The following is a 16229-nucleotide window of genomic DNA, read 5'->3' on the forward strand; positions in this document are numbered from 1 at the left end:
CGGTCAAGATCGAACCCGTGGCCTTTCGGACAGCAGCCGACCACGAAGCCACTGCGCCATCGTGGCGGGTTTTTCTAATCTGTAATTCTTCATAGTGCAGTGGTTTTAGGGCCATCGTTTCAGAGTGGGATAAAATAGGAATGTGTTTCGTTCTTATCACCCATACGAGGCTATTGCTGTACTAACGTTAATACCACGCTTAACTGTCCGTTTGTTTTGTCTCACCGTTCGGCTGCTACGTTAAAACTCTTTGACTGCACTTTGTAATACAATAGCTTCACTCAGAACGCATGGGCTCAGTGCATGAAATGTTGTCGTGCTGATTTTTCCAGTTCGATGATGCAGACACTTTGCTAAGCCGACAGGAGGCCACGCTCGACGCCAACAAGAAGTCAATGACGGATCTCGCCTGCAAGTTTATGAAGATATTTTACGAACCTGGGCAACAAAATGACACACTCTGTGACGCCATCGCACATATCGCAATCCAGCTGGCAAGCGTATGTGAATTGTCTTCCAGATGACACCCTTCATGCTGTGGTGTTTGTCGTGATCTGTTGGGATTGAAATGAAAGCTTTGGCTTGATCGAGAGCTGGAAATAGCGCGTGATCGAGAAGACCTTCGTGGTCTCCGATTTGCTGAAGGCAGAGCTGGACTGAATAATTGAGGGAACAAAACATGCAAACTGTAGGCGTATAAAGTAATATACAATGAAAGATGTAACGATAAACTGTGTGGCAAAATAACTGATCGTTGTAAACAGTTGGGTAATAAAGATAACAATGGAACATGTTTATCTGAGGCAAGCAGTGACCGCCCATCCGGACCACGATTAAGATATTTGTTGCAACGTGTCTCACCTTCACTTTCAGGTCATGTAGAACAACTTACCAATCTCTCCCAAACAGAAATCTTAAAAGAAATCACCTTTCCAATACTGACTTCTGTGGCAAAAGTCTAGACGCTAAGGCAAAAGATTCAATTTAATGTACAGATAGCAAACGAAGATTTGTATATGCAAGTGAAGGATAATATTAAGCGGCCAAAAGAACGCAACTTGGAATAAAAAAGAAAGAACCTTTCATTCTTTCCCAGAAAACGGGGGACTGAAATAGGTCGGGCACAGCATGCTGTGTGGTTTGGAAAAAGCCTATAGTATTTCGGGAGAAAAGTACGTTTTAAGGGGAGGGAAACGTAGTGAGGTGTGACAGAGCGTTAAAAAGGTATCAGAAATCCAAAAATTGGCTCTGACTTCCTGGTAGCGGCTAATGCAGGCCTCGGCTGATTCAATATACTTGAGTAAAGTGTTTGTCGTTAACTAACCAGCAATGATGATGATAAAATGAGAACTACAACTGACCACTACGAAACTGTGGCAAAGCCACTAAGGAGTGTATCACGAGCACTGTGGTTAAAGACCGGTTTCAGCTTGTCTTTTCGCAATCCTGACAGCGTTAAGGGTAGTGGACTCCGCCATTGACGCCCGTGAGTAAGAAGTCGTTCATTTCCGTCCGCCTACTGCAGCTTGCCGTCGAAGTCAATCTGAGAAAATAATATTGTAGCGCCACTGAGGGTATAGAGTTCACTCTTTAAAGCACAAGATGGGTTGCAAGGCAGTGTCGCAACTATTGCATCCCATATTACTTCTACAAATCATATGTAGCACCTTAGCATTGTTAATACGCGAAATGAGATGTCTGATTCCTTAAATATGGATCTGTCTGAGATCGCCTGTTCTGTTTTCCAGTGCAATACAAGTTTATTTAAAACGAAGATGAATTTTGTGTATAGCATATGCACTCGGAGGTCAGCTCTTATATTTTGATGGCAGGTATGCGCAGTACCCATTTGTAGAAACAACGATATAGGCATTTAGCTCACCAGGTCAAAAAAAAAAAGATGCGCCAGCACACCTAGCACACAACCTCCCTTACGCATGGTGTGTGTCGCCTCTGATGTGTCGCCGCTTTCTTTCTGCACTGAGCACTGGCGATGCTCCAAACACCATAGCGATAGCAAAAACTTCCTGCGTCTCAAACCACTGGCACTGTTTTCTTGGCCGGAAGCCTTAATTGGATTGCTATATCTAGATATCTGCATCAGTGACCTTACTTGAAGGAGCCCTCATGCAGGAACGGTTTTCCGCACGCCTCTCTCTTCGTGCTCCAAAACAAAGCGACTCGTGTATGCTCTATTGCGTTTGCCGCACAAATATAACTGCCCATTATAAACTCAACCCAAACATAAAGCTTACAAAGTAATTTTAGGATGATTTCTTTTTTATGGTTTTTCTCTCTCTTACAGACGTCATCGTACGACAGACACCTCTATGACCGGATGCTCTCATACGCCATGATGCCGTACAGGAGTTTCTCTGTGTTAGAGCCGGTAATGCGCATATTCCGTTCAGAGAGTGGTCTAGTTCTTTTAATGTTATAGCAGGAGATGGTTCTAAATAATTTTTGAGCACTAAACGGTCTCCTGCCTACTAATGCAAGTACTTGGCTACTCATGGCAGAGTCAGTATATTCCTCCAGCGGATTTTATTCTTCGGCAGCTGGTTACACGACATTTTCTGCTGTAAATGCCGGTGGAGCTGAAAGACATAAGTGAAGGGACGTTCAACGCGAGACTTAAAGGAACGGGGTAGGCACTCTATATAAAACAAAGGCAAGACGAGAGAGAAGGGGGGGGGGGCAGAGGCAGCAATTGTATTTTGAAATTTCTAGTGCCCTAGGAGAGGAGAAATGTTTGATATATTTTTGCTTTGTTTGCATCAATGTATGAAGGGCCACCACTATGGAAAGTTGTATTGGTTGCTTAGAACAGGTTTGGTCAGTATTGAAGGCAAAGTCTGCCCTTATTACGGTTGAAATAACGCGGTATATTTTCCGGTTGTGCTCATGTAACCTCTGTAATAGCTGGCGGAGACGCCTTCTGGCTGAGGTTTCTTTTAACGCGATCGCGTGATGGCTCAGTCCTGTGAGCGAACAAGAGCAAAGGCACTGAGAAGAGAGAGTATAGCAGTGGCATGCTGGGGGCCGGAGAATTCGGGCACTAAAACGGTCACTGCACTCTTACAGCAGCATATCACGGGATGACGCTTGCTCCCACGCAGTTCTCTGCGTGCGTGGTAGACGGTTCAAGCGTCATCGAAACAATGACATTCGACTTGACTGCAGAGCTTGAGTTGCTACGCGAGGTTTTTCCATGGCATTCGCTACAATCGAAACGCTGCACCGATCAATAGCCGTTACCATAGCTTCGCCCAGCCCACAACAGCGGCTCGTGATTGATTTGGCTCTTTGGCTGTTGATATCGATATCTGCTGTTCGTTTTTGTCGTGATAGCTAAGGGTCCCGTGTCGCATAAAAACCGGCGTCCGCGTCTCCGCCGTTCGCCGTGAGGAGAAATTCGCGAAAATATCCCCGGAGGCGCAATCTGGGTGGCCTACCTTTGTCACGTGACCTTGGGGTAGCATCAGAACTTGCCCATTGGATTTTGAGCAAACAACCCACCGTGTCAGGTGACAGTCAATAAGTGCTCGCTTAAGGTTCCTCGGGGAAGAGCAAGCAGGGTGTCACAAGCTGCCATCGCAGAGCTGCGGCCCATCGCTTAACCGCCGCAACACTGCGCCAGGTGTGGTATGGGGACTCCAAGAGATATCTGGATATAAAGTAGAGAATGACCAATGCCTCATTTTATAACGTTAACCAATTACCGCTATAACGTCATACACTTAGGTGGAGCCTAAATGTCCCCTCCAGCTTTTTTTTTCATTGTTTGTTTAGCAAATAGCCATGTGCTTGCTAAATTAGTGCTTAAAAATTAGTGAGCCATTTAGAATTTACGGCGTCAGCGAGATGCTTGACCAGAAATGAGCCGATGATGACGCCAGCATCCCAGGACTCTTGTTTAGATGGCTGTGTACGAACAACAAGCGCAAACCACGCCTGCGAAACAATTCGACCACCTGGGGATCTTTAACGTGTACTGACATCGCACAGCACACGGGCGCCTTAGCGTCCGTGTGCTGTGCGATGTCAGTGCACGTTAAAGATCCCCAGGTGGTCGAAATTAGTGGAGGGCTCGGGAATAATTTCGACCACCTGGGGATCTTTAACGTGCACTGACATCGCACAGCACACGGGCGCCTTAGCGTCCGTGTGCTGTGCGATGTCAGTGCATGGTAAAGATCCCCAGGTGGTCGAAATTATTCCGGAGCCCTCCACTACGGCACCTAATTCTTCCTTTCTTCTTTCACTCCCTCTCTTATCCCTTCCCTTAAGGCGAGGTTCAGGTGTCCAACGATATATGAGAGAGATACTGCGCCATTTCCTTTCCCCAAAAACCAATTATTATTATTATTATTGATCGCCGGGATGCTTACATCGCATAGGACCGGCATTTCTGTCATCCACTCTGCTTTTTTGGATGTTACTAATACTTTTGGTGAGGTCATTCGAATCCGAAGTATGTCTGATGGTGGTTTGCTTTAATTGAATGGGCTTAAATTGTTGTCCACAAACCACGGTGACGAGGACCTCTGGCCGCCTAAAGTATTCCTCGGCAGAGGGTGCCGTACAGGCGCGTCGCTTTCATTGCATGTGCTTCCTGCGAAGTAAGCAACCGTACATTTCAGGCCACTGTGGTCACAATCGGTGAAATCCACACTCGAACCCTGCGGATGGCTTGAATATGGCGTTTTTATGAGACGTGACTTTCTCGCACTCTACTTTCTACGAGGGAATAGCCTGGGCTGCTCTCGACTACTGTCGCTGCAGCGGGACTAGTCCTGTTCAATGTGTGAACGAATAAAAGCGATCCCACTCTCATGCACAAACTGGAAGGCGCACGCTGTTGCGAGCATTCTTTTAGGAGTGCCATTATAACTGCACCTGATCACCGACTGGAAAGCGCCATTACAGCGCACGCTCCGCGATGCCATCATTGTATTCTGCCTCTGAAGAACTCAAATAAATTGGTTTGAAAATAAAAATGGTCTAGCAGGCAATCGAACCCCCGAGAACGCAACCCTTCGACGACGGAGGAGCTTGGGGTGAGGGCGATAATAGTAGGCATAGCTTTAGTGCCTTATACACCAGAGTACACTTCAGAGCGGGCAACATCTGGTTAAAATTGCCAATTAACGACACCATTTTCTGCCACCATTTAACAAAAGCCTATGCGTACGAGGAATCTAATCTGCTTGACGAGTCGAAGTGGCCCCTGAATGCGGCGGCAGCCGGAACTACAAGCGCGACAGCGTGTGACGCTTTAATGACGCGCGACAGAGTCTGAGGATGACGAGTCAGTTTTCAAGGCTTTTTTTAATTTAAGGCATCTCCTTTCTTTCGTTGGCGCTCGTTAAAATTCGTACTTCTATTTGTTTTGACTGTTGAGTTGTCCGTGCCCTTCGGCAAGCTGAAAATTATTCCCATAAACGTGCTAATGTAATCCGTTGCCTTTTCAAGCAGTACTTATCTTAGTGGTAGCTTGTTGGTCTAAGGTAAGCTCATTTTAGAGTTGAAGCCTTGTTGTGTTCGGGGTTCCTTCCTACTTTTCTTCTATGTGCTAAGCGTAACTGCCACCATTAAATGAGGTGTAGTTATGATGCTTACTGCCCCGCCGTTCACGTCAAATACTCCAATTTATCACACCAAACCTGTGCATAACTTATGAAAGTAATAATTACTAATTTTACAACTCATTGTCTTAACATAAAAATAACTGAAACTGAAAAGTCTCCTTCAATATTATTTAAAGCGAACTTACGATCCCGCCGTAAATCTGTCGTATTAAAAAGGTCCTTTGCCTAATAAAATAGCGAAAACCGCCGTAACCACCATCGCGTCCACGCAGCCGACAGCAGGGCCGCAAATATGCCTCTATATGTTATTCGTTTCAGTTTCTCTCTATGGTGGAAGGAACCAAGAATTACACCGGAAGCACTGCAAACGTCATCGGCAAGAATACTGCTCAACTATACACAGTCATGGAACTCCTCAAGTCTCCGTGAGTACATGCCATGTAAATCAGACGCGAACCATAGCAAAGCTTTCCCACCACATTTGAAGAATTTGCGCTTACCTATGCAATGCATGCGGATATAATAATGAAACGCCTTCAAATTGAAAGTTTCCCGGAGTTGAAGTCACAAGTTTTTTTTTTTCCACACATGCACGTGTTGGGGCAGCTTATGTGCACGAGGTTGTGTTAATTCATCTGTCATGACGTGCTCTTTGTGGCCTCCAAAGCTTCTTCAGGGAGTGGGTGGCAAGCAGGGATGAGGGGAGGGGTGGGGGCGTATGTGTGTTAGAAGGTCTCAAAGTCAACTTCAGCACAGAATGAACCCGGTGCATCTGCTGATGAACTGGAGGTCACCAGTAATATGTTCCCATACCACTTCCCAAACACACGACGTCGTAAGGCAATGTGACTGTCTTTCGAGGTTTTTCGCGTTTTCATGGAACGAACATCGCGGCTTCCACCACATAGGAATCACTAGCAGACTTATGGGAAGAAGCGGGGCCTTTACTGCCGTAGAACTATTGATGCATCCCGGCACCTGTGCCCTGATATATCCCGGGACCTGTGTCCTGATGTATCCCGGCACCTGATGTATCCCGGCAGTATGCGCGCTGCAGTGTGACCACCCCGGCACCGCAGACGGGCTGAAGGTGCCCGTCAATATGGTTATTTGCCCTTCTGTACGAAATATACAGGATGACTTTACATTACTTTTGCACGAAGCTGCGTCGTCATGCTTTACGTGATTGCGCGGAAACTATTTTTCTGATGTTGTCAAGTACTAATCCTGTCTCGTGAAATATTTAAAGGCATGAATGTACGTTCATGCTGTTTGCTCTGGCAACAATGGCACATGTAATTTTATTGTACGCAAAGCTACAATAAAACTTTTTTTCTGAGAACACGCGCCGTGTAAACATTTCATCGCGGTAGTACTTAAGTCGGTATCTCGTCAACAGTAGCTATTATACTCGCTCTCCAAAGCCTCTATCCCTGTCTGTTGTCTCCTCGTCTCTTTTGTGTGTGTGAAATTATTTCCGCCAACGTGTTTTTTCCAAGTTTCGGGATGCTAAACCATTAAGCCCTGCAACATGCCTTATTGACTGGGAACTGCAAGGTGAATAGCTGATGCATTCCACTGGAGCCTAATTTTCAATGCGTTCTAGCACGTTGCATCTTTCTGTCGGTGACTTCTATAGAGGTGCAAGTAATTGATATCTGCATGAAAAATATATTACTTTATTTCAAACCCCCATAGCGATATGGGAGACAATCGTCCGTGTTATTTTCTCGAGACGTAGTTTCTAAGCCACTTTCCTAGCGGGGCGAGATGTCAAGATGTATTTCATGTTGCTGGCAGGCAAATTAAAATGATATCAGAAATTTCAAACGCCCAGCCCATAGTCGGAAAATTTCCAACTTATCTCTTCACTTGCAAATGGCAATGAGTTTCCATTCATGTAGGGTGACTATTTTGAATACTTGCTTCATTTATTGACACGAAGCGAACACAAGCGCTGATTTAGCGCGTGTATTGTTTTTGTCATCGTTGTTCGTTGCACTGCTTTGCGTTTTGTTAATAATAGTTTTTCTTGGACATCTGAGTAGAGAAGGGCAGGATAATGAACAAATTCTCAGTCTGGACTTATTTCGCCGTCGGTAGCAGGTCGCACACCAAAAGAACTGACAAATGAAATATGCACTACCTTAGCGAGCAGGAATGACATTCGTTTCCATGGGGCATGTGTCTAAATGAGAGCTTACCTTCGAGAAAGAAAACAGAAGGAGAACTCAAAAGGAGCCCTGAACAAAATCCTCATTTTTCCGAGCAAGCCTGCAACCTTCCAACTTCCTCTGCGGTTGTGTTCAGGGGTGACGCGATGGCGTACGTGGCTTTCCACACGGCCGTCTACCTGTCCCCGTTCCTAGAAGAAAAAGAAGACTTCTGGGAGCCCGCCATGGTCCTGGTGACGCGCCGCACGAGGCCGCATCCGGTGCCCAAGTGGCGGCTGTGCCTGCGGCTCTTGGACAGATTGCTGCCCGGCATGATGATCGTGACCTTCCAGAAAGACGACACCATCACGCCACTCTTCTCCGATCTCATGGCACGTGTAGCATATAGATGTGTCGTCGCGCAAATACGGTGGCCATGTTATCAACAGTTTTGAGCGGACGCGCAACTGGTTACTGGGTGCTTTGTAGTGCACCAGTTGATTCACTGGTTCATTGTTTTAGCTTACACAACGCCACATGTATGCTTCCTTGGTTGCAACTTTCAGTAATATGGTCATACTTTCAGTTATACGGGTAAGGATGGCCAGTGGCTTCACTCTGATGAGTGGGCGCAAGCATATCTTACACTTTCTGTCATTGTCCTGGTATTCGATGAATAAATAGGATTCCCTATAATTTATCCACTCCTCTGCAGCCATTCAAGCTCCACCTTCTCAAGTAAAAGAGCGCAAGTAATTCCGTTTGCCATGCATAAGGAAATAATATAGTACTCGAAAGACAGGATTAGCAAGTTTTAAAAACACCGGCGAAAACACTTTTACTGGATTTCTACCATTATACGCTTGGGACTCAGATATATAGACAGACATTATGTTTATTTTTTTTTCTTCTGGGGCAAAACCTTGTCCCAGTACAAGGTAGAACTCTGCTGTAAACGCGTAGAAAGCAAGGCTTCGGTTTCAACTGCAATGTGCTCAGTTAGCAAATACAAAGCGTTATTGAAGGCTGGTTAGTTCTCCTGGTAAAGGGTGATTATAGTGGAACCGTGCTGAGATATTTTACACCAGAAGACGCCACGTATCAGAAACAAATACTCAAACAGTGAGTGTATCAATTGTAATGAACTGTACTTTGCTTGAATTTTATCAAAGATGGCCTGCCATAGTTTGTTTCATTGGCAGCTTGCTTTTTTCTCTTTCACACAAACAGGCCGACGTTATCGCTGATGAAGTGCGGTATGGTTTCGTCGACGATGTCGAGGAGCTTGACCGGGTCGAAAACTACACCCGGTTTGTTCTTACACTTAAGGTAAGCTAGGCCAGTTTATTTCTTTCCGTATTTCACCACGCGTCGAAGGTTCGAGAAACTGTGCCGGCTGAAATCTTCAGATAGTAAAACAAACACATGCGAAACCCTTTTTGCTACTGTCTTGGCGGAGGGCTACAAGAGCAAGTTGTATTTCACAGACGCAATGGAGAGAGCAGTCTTTTCCGTTCCTTGACGTGGTTATCGGACTGTATACAACGTTGTGGGCCTTAACCTTTTCTCATATTGTCGCACTTGATTCGATAGTTTGTGGGCGGTTCCTAACTTTTCTATGCACTTATTTCTGATAAGTTTGAACAGCCAAATAGCCTTAAAATGTGCACTGGTTTGGTTTGGTTATTACGTTTGAACGTTCTAGAGTAACTTTGGCTTTGCGGGACGTCGCAGCAGAACACTTCAGATATTTTAGACCGCCTTAGTTCTTTAACGTGCACTGACATCGCATAGTAGACGGGGCTCCAACTTTTCGCCTCCATGGAAACCACACCGATGCGGCCAAGATGGAACCTGCCTCTAGCTTTTTGCCTTCATTGAAACCACAGTGATGCCGCCAAGATCGAATCTGCGTGTTTCGGGGAGCAGCCCAGCTCCATAACCACTGAGCCGCCGCGTCGGCTTAAAGTGTCTACTGTTCTGATAGACTAGAGTAGTTATCGTATACATAACGGTAGCGCTAACTCCAGGATTCCCACCCTATAGATTGCAGTACCTCCAAGCATGCAGGTTCAAGTCCTACTTAGTAGAGTCAGCATACTAATAGTGGTGCTCTCCTATTCCTGTTCACTCTGGTAAAAGGGAAGCCATAAGGAGAATAAAGTCGCAGCTCACTAATCGTAGGAACACGGCGACCATGCTAACACGCTCTCGAGGTGCACCTGAGGTCGTGGGAGCGCATAACATTGCGCTTTCTTATGCCTTCCACACGCTAAATCTGGCTTCGTAAACACAATGGTCAAGCGAAAGGAAAGGCTTGATTCTCTGGCTGTTTGTGGCTGTGATGACTTTTAGCAAGCAGCAAACGGCGCATTTATCGCCGAGATGATTGCGTCTAAAAATCTGCCTCCCAGTTGCCTTCCACTTCCTACCGAACAATAGGGGTTGCCACCGTTCTGAAAGGAATTGCAGTGTAGCACAGTCTCCGAGACCCACACACAAAGATCGCTGTCGGCGCATGCCACCGCAGTGGCTCAGTAATTACAGCATTCGGCTACTCAGCCGGTTGACCCGGGTCCTACTTCGGCCGCGGCAACCACGTTTCGATAGAGTTGAAACGCAACAGGTGCCCGTATCCTTGGTGATGTCAGTGCATGTAACAGAAGCGCAGGTCCTCTAATTTAACCCAGACCCCTCCAATATGGCGTCATGTCCCGCAATTTACAACTGACTATTTTGTACGCATTTTACTTGCGAAATAAGCCGATGATGAAGACATCTATGGTTAGCACGAAATGCTTTTATCTCCCATTATCGCCAACTTAACGCCAGCATTGTACAAACCTGGATTCGAAATGAAGAAGAACCTGGCGCAGAACCTGAGGTCGAACATGAAGCTGAACTTATCCGAGAACCATTGCATTTGATTGGAGGAACAATTGTTGCGCTTTAAATATTTCTTCTGGTTGTCAGCGTTTGTCATGTCTTCAGTTTTGGTAGCCGTCTATTGAGATCGATTCAAGCAGTGTGTGTCTGCTTGAACAGGGCTCCTTTGCTGACTTTTGAACACGCTTTGATATATTTTTTTTCTAATGGCATCCAGAAGAAAAATCTATCACCGAGGGAGACTTTAAGCGCCGATCGCAGACGCCTTAGACCATTCGGTCATCGACGTTGGCTGTTTGGTTGCATGATTAACTACCAAGCCTCTCGCGCCTTGCGCTTGCGGAGGGGGAGAAACAACTTTATTTGAAGAAAATAACAAAACGTCTTCAAGGGTGGACTCCTACTTGTAAATGAGTCCACGGGCCTGGGCTACACGGAGAGCTATGTCCACTAGCGCCTTTTTGGCCAGCTGGTTCAGCAGCTCGCAGAGCGGCCTGCCATGAGGAGGGAAATCGGTAGGATTTCGGGAAACTGTAATGGGTTGGGGGCATACCCACAGGTGGTGCATGATCGAGGTTGGCCTTGGCTGCTCCACAAGTGGAGCAGAGTGGGAGGGTCAAGGTAGGGTGGCAGCAATGAAGGAGGTAAGGTGAAATGTAACAGTATGTCTGCAGTTGCGGAGACCGCAATATTTTTATAGATGTCTTCATCATCTTTCATCCGTTCATTCTGTGCCGCGAAAGATTGGTTTTCATGGAAGGAAGAACGCGGAATATAAGTTCTAGGTGGGCACCTCAACAACGATGTGTGGAAAATTAAAATGGGGTTACGAGGAAGGAACGACGCAATTACGGTCTCACATTGAGGTTTGTGGCTTTTGGAATAAGGAAATATCGCAGTAACTGTCTCACTTATGGGTGGACACCTCAACCGTGCCGACTGAGGTCATTATGACGGAGGAAGGGAAACAAGGAAGCGAAAAAAAACGCCGTAGCGGAGGCCACCTAATCAATTAGCTGGCCACCTAGCAAGGCCAAGAAAGAGGCCATACTCCTTAGCTCTTCTGACAAATTAAATGGTTTTTCTCTCTGTCTATGTGCCACCTGGGGTAATTTTACGGGCAGTCACATCGCACACGGTTGTCTTACCATTTCGACCTTCACCCGCCGCGGCGCCTTAGTGGTTAGGACCCTGTATATTGAGCCGTCGTAACCGGGTTTCACTGGACGCGAAACCTGTGTCCTGTGCAACATCAGTGCACGTTAAAGGTGTCATGGTTGTTGAAATTATTCCGGTTCCTTCCGCTACGGCAGCTCTTTCTCTTTTTTCTTTCACTCCCGCCTTCCTACCTTCCCTCACGGCTGTTTTAAAAATCGGCGCACATTTGGAAAGCTGGCGCGGTGCCGAAGGAAGCTCGCCAGCGCCCGCCGTAGACAATTCGAGAACAGTGGATAAAATTTCACTTGTTGCCGAAGGAGAGCGCGTAACCTGTGGAGCGGGCTGAGTGATGCCGCCTCTACTTCACCTGCGCGCGGCGGCGCCGTGTCGGAAAAAGGCGACTCGAGCTTTCTAGAAGCCTCTTTCCGTGCCTGATCAAATACGATGTACTTCCTGAAAGACGGTGAGAGATATATGGTACGATTGATATTGTGTGTATGTGATTTCCTGCCTTAACACGAAGAAACGAACAGGCGCGGCGCTGCCTACATAGGAAGGACTCTGAGTGCTGTCAGTCAGTCCTTGCCGTAGTTTGGAGCTTTCGAAAACCGCTGCCGTACGACTCCCGGGGAAAACTCCTGTCGCCCAGCCAGAGACCTGCGAGGGAGCGTGCGCCAGTCTTCGGGACGGCCCCTTAGTGATACATCGGTTTTCGGACTATCGCAGTGCCCGTTGAACAAATTGTGTTCTGTTATGTTTGTCTCCCTTGTATATTATCACACTTTACGTGCAAGGCCTTTTGTTGTTTTGTTGTCTCTCTGTAGTGCTACTTTGTGTGTGTTGCATTGTTTTGTATGTCATTTCGTGCGTGTTGCTACGAGTGATTACGAATTCATCTGTATCGTCTATTTGGTATATAAAGTTTGTTTTGTTTGTAGACCTATTACAACGACCCAATCCCTGGCTTGCGACCGGCGAGAGCTAGACACCAAAGGACCACCCCCTTTCTCCACTTGGTCATGATTTATGGCCGCTTGCCACGCTGAGTCGAAGGCACTTCCTGTGAGACCGAAACTGATAGCCTCACACGCTATAAGTGTCTGGGAGTGCACGCAATAAGTGCGCACTGTCGACAACGGCCTGGCTGCGGGTTCCACCGGGAAGTGCGAGCTTTCGCCCATAGAAATTTCAACATGCAGAAATGCGCCAGTCAGTAACTTTCAAACATACTGACGAATTCTTTGGACTCATCCTCAAAGTCTGTACCTCACATTAACAGGCACATCTGATATGTGAGTCGCCTCGCACGGCACCTATCCAACCAGGTTACACAAATCCTGATGCCAAGTTGAATGCGCATGTATATGAGCGATGAGAGCATTTAAAAACGATTTTTATTTTTTTCCTTGCAGGCCGATAAGATTGGTCTGCACTCTTTCTTCACTGCTGAAAACTCCATCAATGTGTTCGTCAACGGCACATCCAGAGCGGTAAGTGTGGTGCCGATCACTGAACCCACTGACTTTTTTCTTCATCTCTGGGTCCGTTACAATGGCATCGAAGCCATAGTTTCCTCAGCAGTCTGGATCATAGGTTATTGCCTAGCCGTGCTACCAACGCTTGAAATGGATAGGGATTGTGCAGATCTTTGCAAAAACACGAATTAGGAGGGAATTTATGTACATCTCACCCATGGTTACGATGAACGCTGAAGAAGAAAAAACTGCATCCTTCTACTTTTGGTCCGATGAGATACTAATTGATGTTCACTCTAATGCTTCAGGAAACCTTTGAGTTGTTTGGTTCTTTTTTTCTAAAAACTTCCGGCACGCAGCTGTGTTTGTGAGGACAAATGCGACGAGATTTAACTGAAATGTTTGAGACCGCGCGCCACTGCTTCTGCGTTATTCGAGATGATAGTAGATGAACCCCGTCCCTTATATTGAACCTTCGCCGTGAGTTTTAAATTAAGCGCGGCGAAAAAATTTGCTGTGGTTTAAACTTTGGTCAACCCTAGTGAGAAGCGAAAGCTGTGGTGTATCGGACAACTAGACGCGGTTTCGCGTCTGTAACACCTGGCACCAGCGAAACGATAAGGAGCGCGCCAAGTACGGCGTCCTGAAGGACGACGAAGCACTTGACAAGCAGGTCACAGCTAATGTGATGCCGAGGCTGAATGAGCAGATGAAGTTAAACAGGTCACGAGGCCAGTCAAGAGGCACGGCAGGGAGGTTGCTCACAGTCCCATGGGGCAGATTGTGATGACGTCAGTGGGTCACATGACCTACCACGTGACACCACGTGACACGTGACTGCACTGACGCTGCCCTCTTGAAAAGCGAGCGCAGTGAAGCTTTCGCTTCAAAAGCGGTCGTCATTCACTTCATCGGCGGCCGCCGAGCACGTTTGTCGCTATTGCCGCCGCCGAGTTGTTCAGTTCTTTATGGGCGAGAGTCAGGCCAATAAACTGCCTTTTCAGCGGCACCTCAGCCTGCTCGCCTTTGACCCCGCGCTGTCACCAACACGTCACAGTATCATCCGTCTTCTTGCGCATGACAGCCGCAGTGCCATGTTGACATTTAAAACCTGGTTTCTATTACCTGGCGAGAAAAAATATAGACCCCTGGAAGAGCCAAATAGTGAGGGAGGTGATAGGGAGTAGTAGTAGTAGACGACGTTTGCACGCACATATTATCAGCCATCTGGTTTCAGCGGTTTCCTAAGCCAGCGTGAGCATTGCGCTAGTGCAGTAATTTTTGGACGATCATGCGTGCGTTTAAGCACCGCATACTGCACAAATCGCGTAGCATGAGCAACTTAGCGTGCAAACACCCGGTCCCTGTTCACGGCCTCCTCTACTGCGCTCCTGCGCTACACCTTAAAATATATAGTCGCATCGGGGCTCATCATGTTAGAGGCGTTCACGCAATCCAGCGCATATTGCAGTTTTCTGCTTTTCCTCTCCAACGAAGGTGGAGCATTTTTTCTTTTCTTTCATTCCCCTCTCTTGTTTACCTGCCGCAGTGGTGTAGCTGCAATTGCGTAGGGCTTTTGAGCTAAATGACACCGTCCCTTAGTTCTAAACGCGGTGGCGGCGGCTGCATTTCATTGGTGATGTCCAGATTCAGACTGCATACTTCGATTAAAGCGCCTGTCATAGACCACGTGAAGACTTGGACATTAAACTCCACGTACAACATCCCTTCGTCTGTATTTTAAATTTGGCTTTTCTCGAAAGCACTACAGCGCAGAGTGCACTATAGGCCAGTTGGCACGAAGAGTCTTTCTGTTATCGGACACATTTAGTTTATTCAAGACAACACATCTCCAGTGCTTCCGCTGCATTTAATGAGTTACTTTTTTGACGCAGCTGGCATACCCCGCCTGTAGCATTGAGTATTAGAATTTACAATAAAAAAGGTTAACGAATCAGATAAAAGAATTCAAAAACAGTACTCAAAGCTTTTGAACTGTAACACAAATAGACGAATACAAATCGCTGGTACAACACCCCAGCGCACCTGCTAATAAGTAAACGAAACTTCTCATGGCTTTGGCCACTGTGTATATCCAGATTCAGTGAAAGCTTTTAGCAGCGTGTATATAATGATGCTTATAATTATTATTAGCGCAGAAGCAATATCTCGACGGGAAACCCCGAGCAAGATCCTCCGATGTTTGCGGGTTTGTGCGAACTGAAATAAATCAATAAAAATAAATCATATAAATATCCACAGCTGGGATTTGAACCCAGGGCGGCACAAATAAATCACCTTCGCTGTCCACTGCGCAAGAGTACAACGTTTTCGGCACAGCCCAACACGCTCGTGTTAAACTGCAGCATGCTCTAGCGCTGTACATTGCACATCGTCTTCTTCATCAACTAATATTGCTATCAAACTAATAACCGCGCTTTCAGCTATGCAACGGTAGTGACAGAGAGATGTAGCTGTAACACAGCACTAGAACGATACGCGTTGGTTTTGACGAGATTGCTGCAGAAACGCAGCTCTGGAGCATATAGGCAGCCCGCGTATATTGGGTAAACTGGCATAACTGGCTCCCTGGGTCAGCGAACACGTGAGGGGCACTTTCAGGTGCGTGGCGGGGGCGTGCACGTTCGCAAATTTGCGCTTTCGCACAATATTTCGTGCTTAGCAATCCTAGACTGGCATAATGTAGATTGAGGTAGAAAAATGAACAATAAAAACAACCGCCTCTTGTACCGCTAATGTATCGCGTATTTAATACCAATTCCAAAATGAAGAAAGTGGCCCTTGGGTAACTTGTATTTCGCCACCGAAAGGTGGAAATGAAATAAAATGGGAATACTACTACAGCGACCTACAGCCGGGAGAGCGGGCCCGGGGAGACCTCTTATCTCCCCTATGAAGTATCGGGGAGGATGGACAAAATGAATAGACTGAATGGTTGTCAGGAA

At 46.6% G+C, this 16229-nt stretch overlaps 1 protein-coding gene across 1 annotated transcript in view; it reads left to right on the forward strand.

Annotated features, from left to right (window-relative positions):
- The window catches only part of LOC144124055 (EEF1AKMT4-ECE2 readthrough transcript protein-like), a 42059-nt gene that overhangs the window by 13634 nt on the left and 12196 nt on the right, over positions 1 to 16229 (forward strand). The window contains exons 11-16 of the mRNA XM_077656727.1: positions 333 to 500; positions 2306 to 2389; positions 5910 to 6016; positions 7902 to 8142; positions 8975 to 9073; positions 13201 to 13278. Coding sequence (XP_077512853.1) covers positions 333 to 500; positions 2306 to 2389; positions 5910 to 6016; positions 7902 to 8142; positions 8975 to 9073; positions 13201 to 13278 — 777 coding nt within the window. The remainder of the gene's footprint in view (positions 1 to 332; positions 501 to 2305; positions 2390 to 5909; positions 6017 to 7901; positions 8143 to 8974; positions 9074 to 13200; positions 13279 to 16229) is intronic.

Source organism: Amblyomma americanum, chromosome 3, assembly GCF_052857255.1.
Source record: "Amblyomma americanum isolate KBUSLIRL-KWMA chromosome 3, ASM5285725v1, whole genome shotgun sequence".
NCBI lineage: Eukaryota > Metazoa > Arthropoda > Arachnida > Ixodida > Ixodidae > Amblyomma > Amblyomma americanum.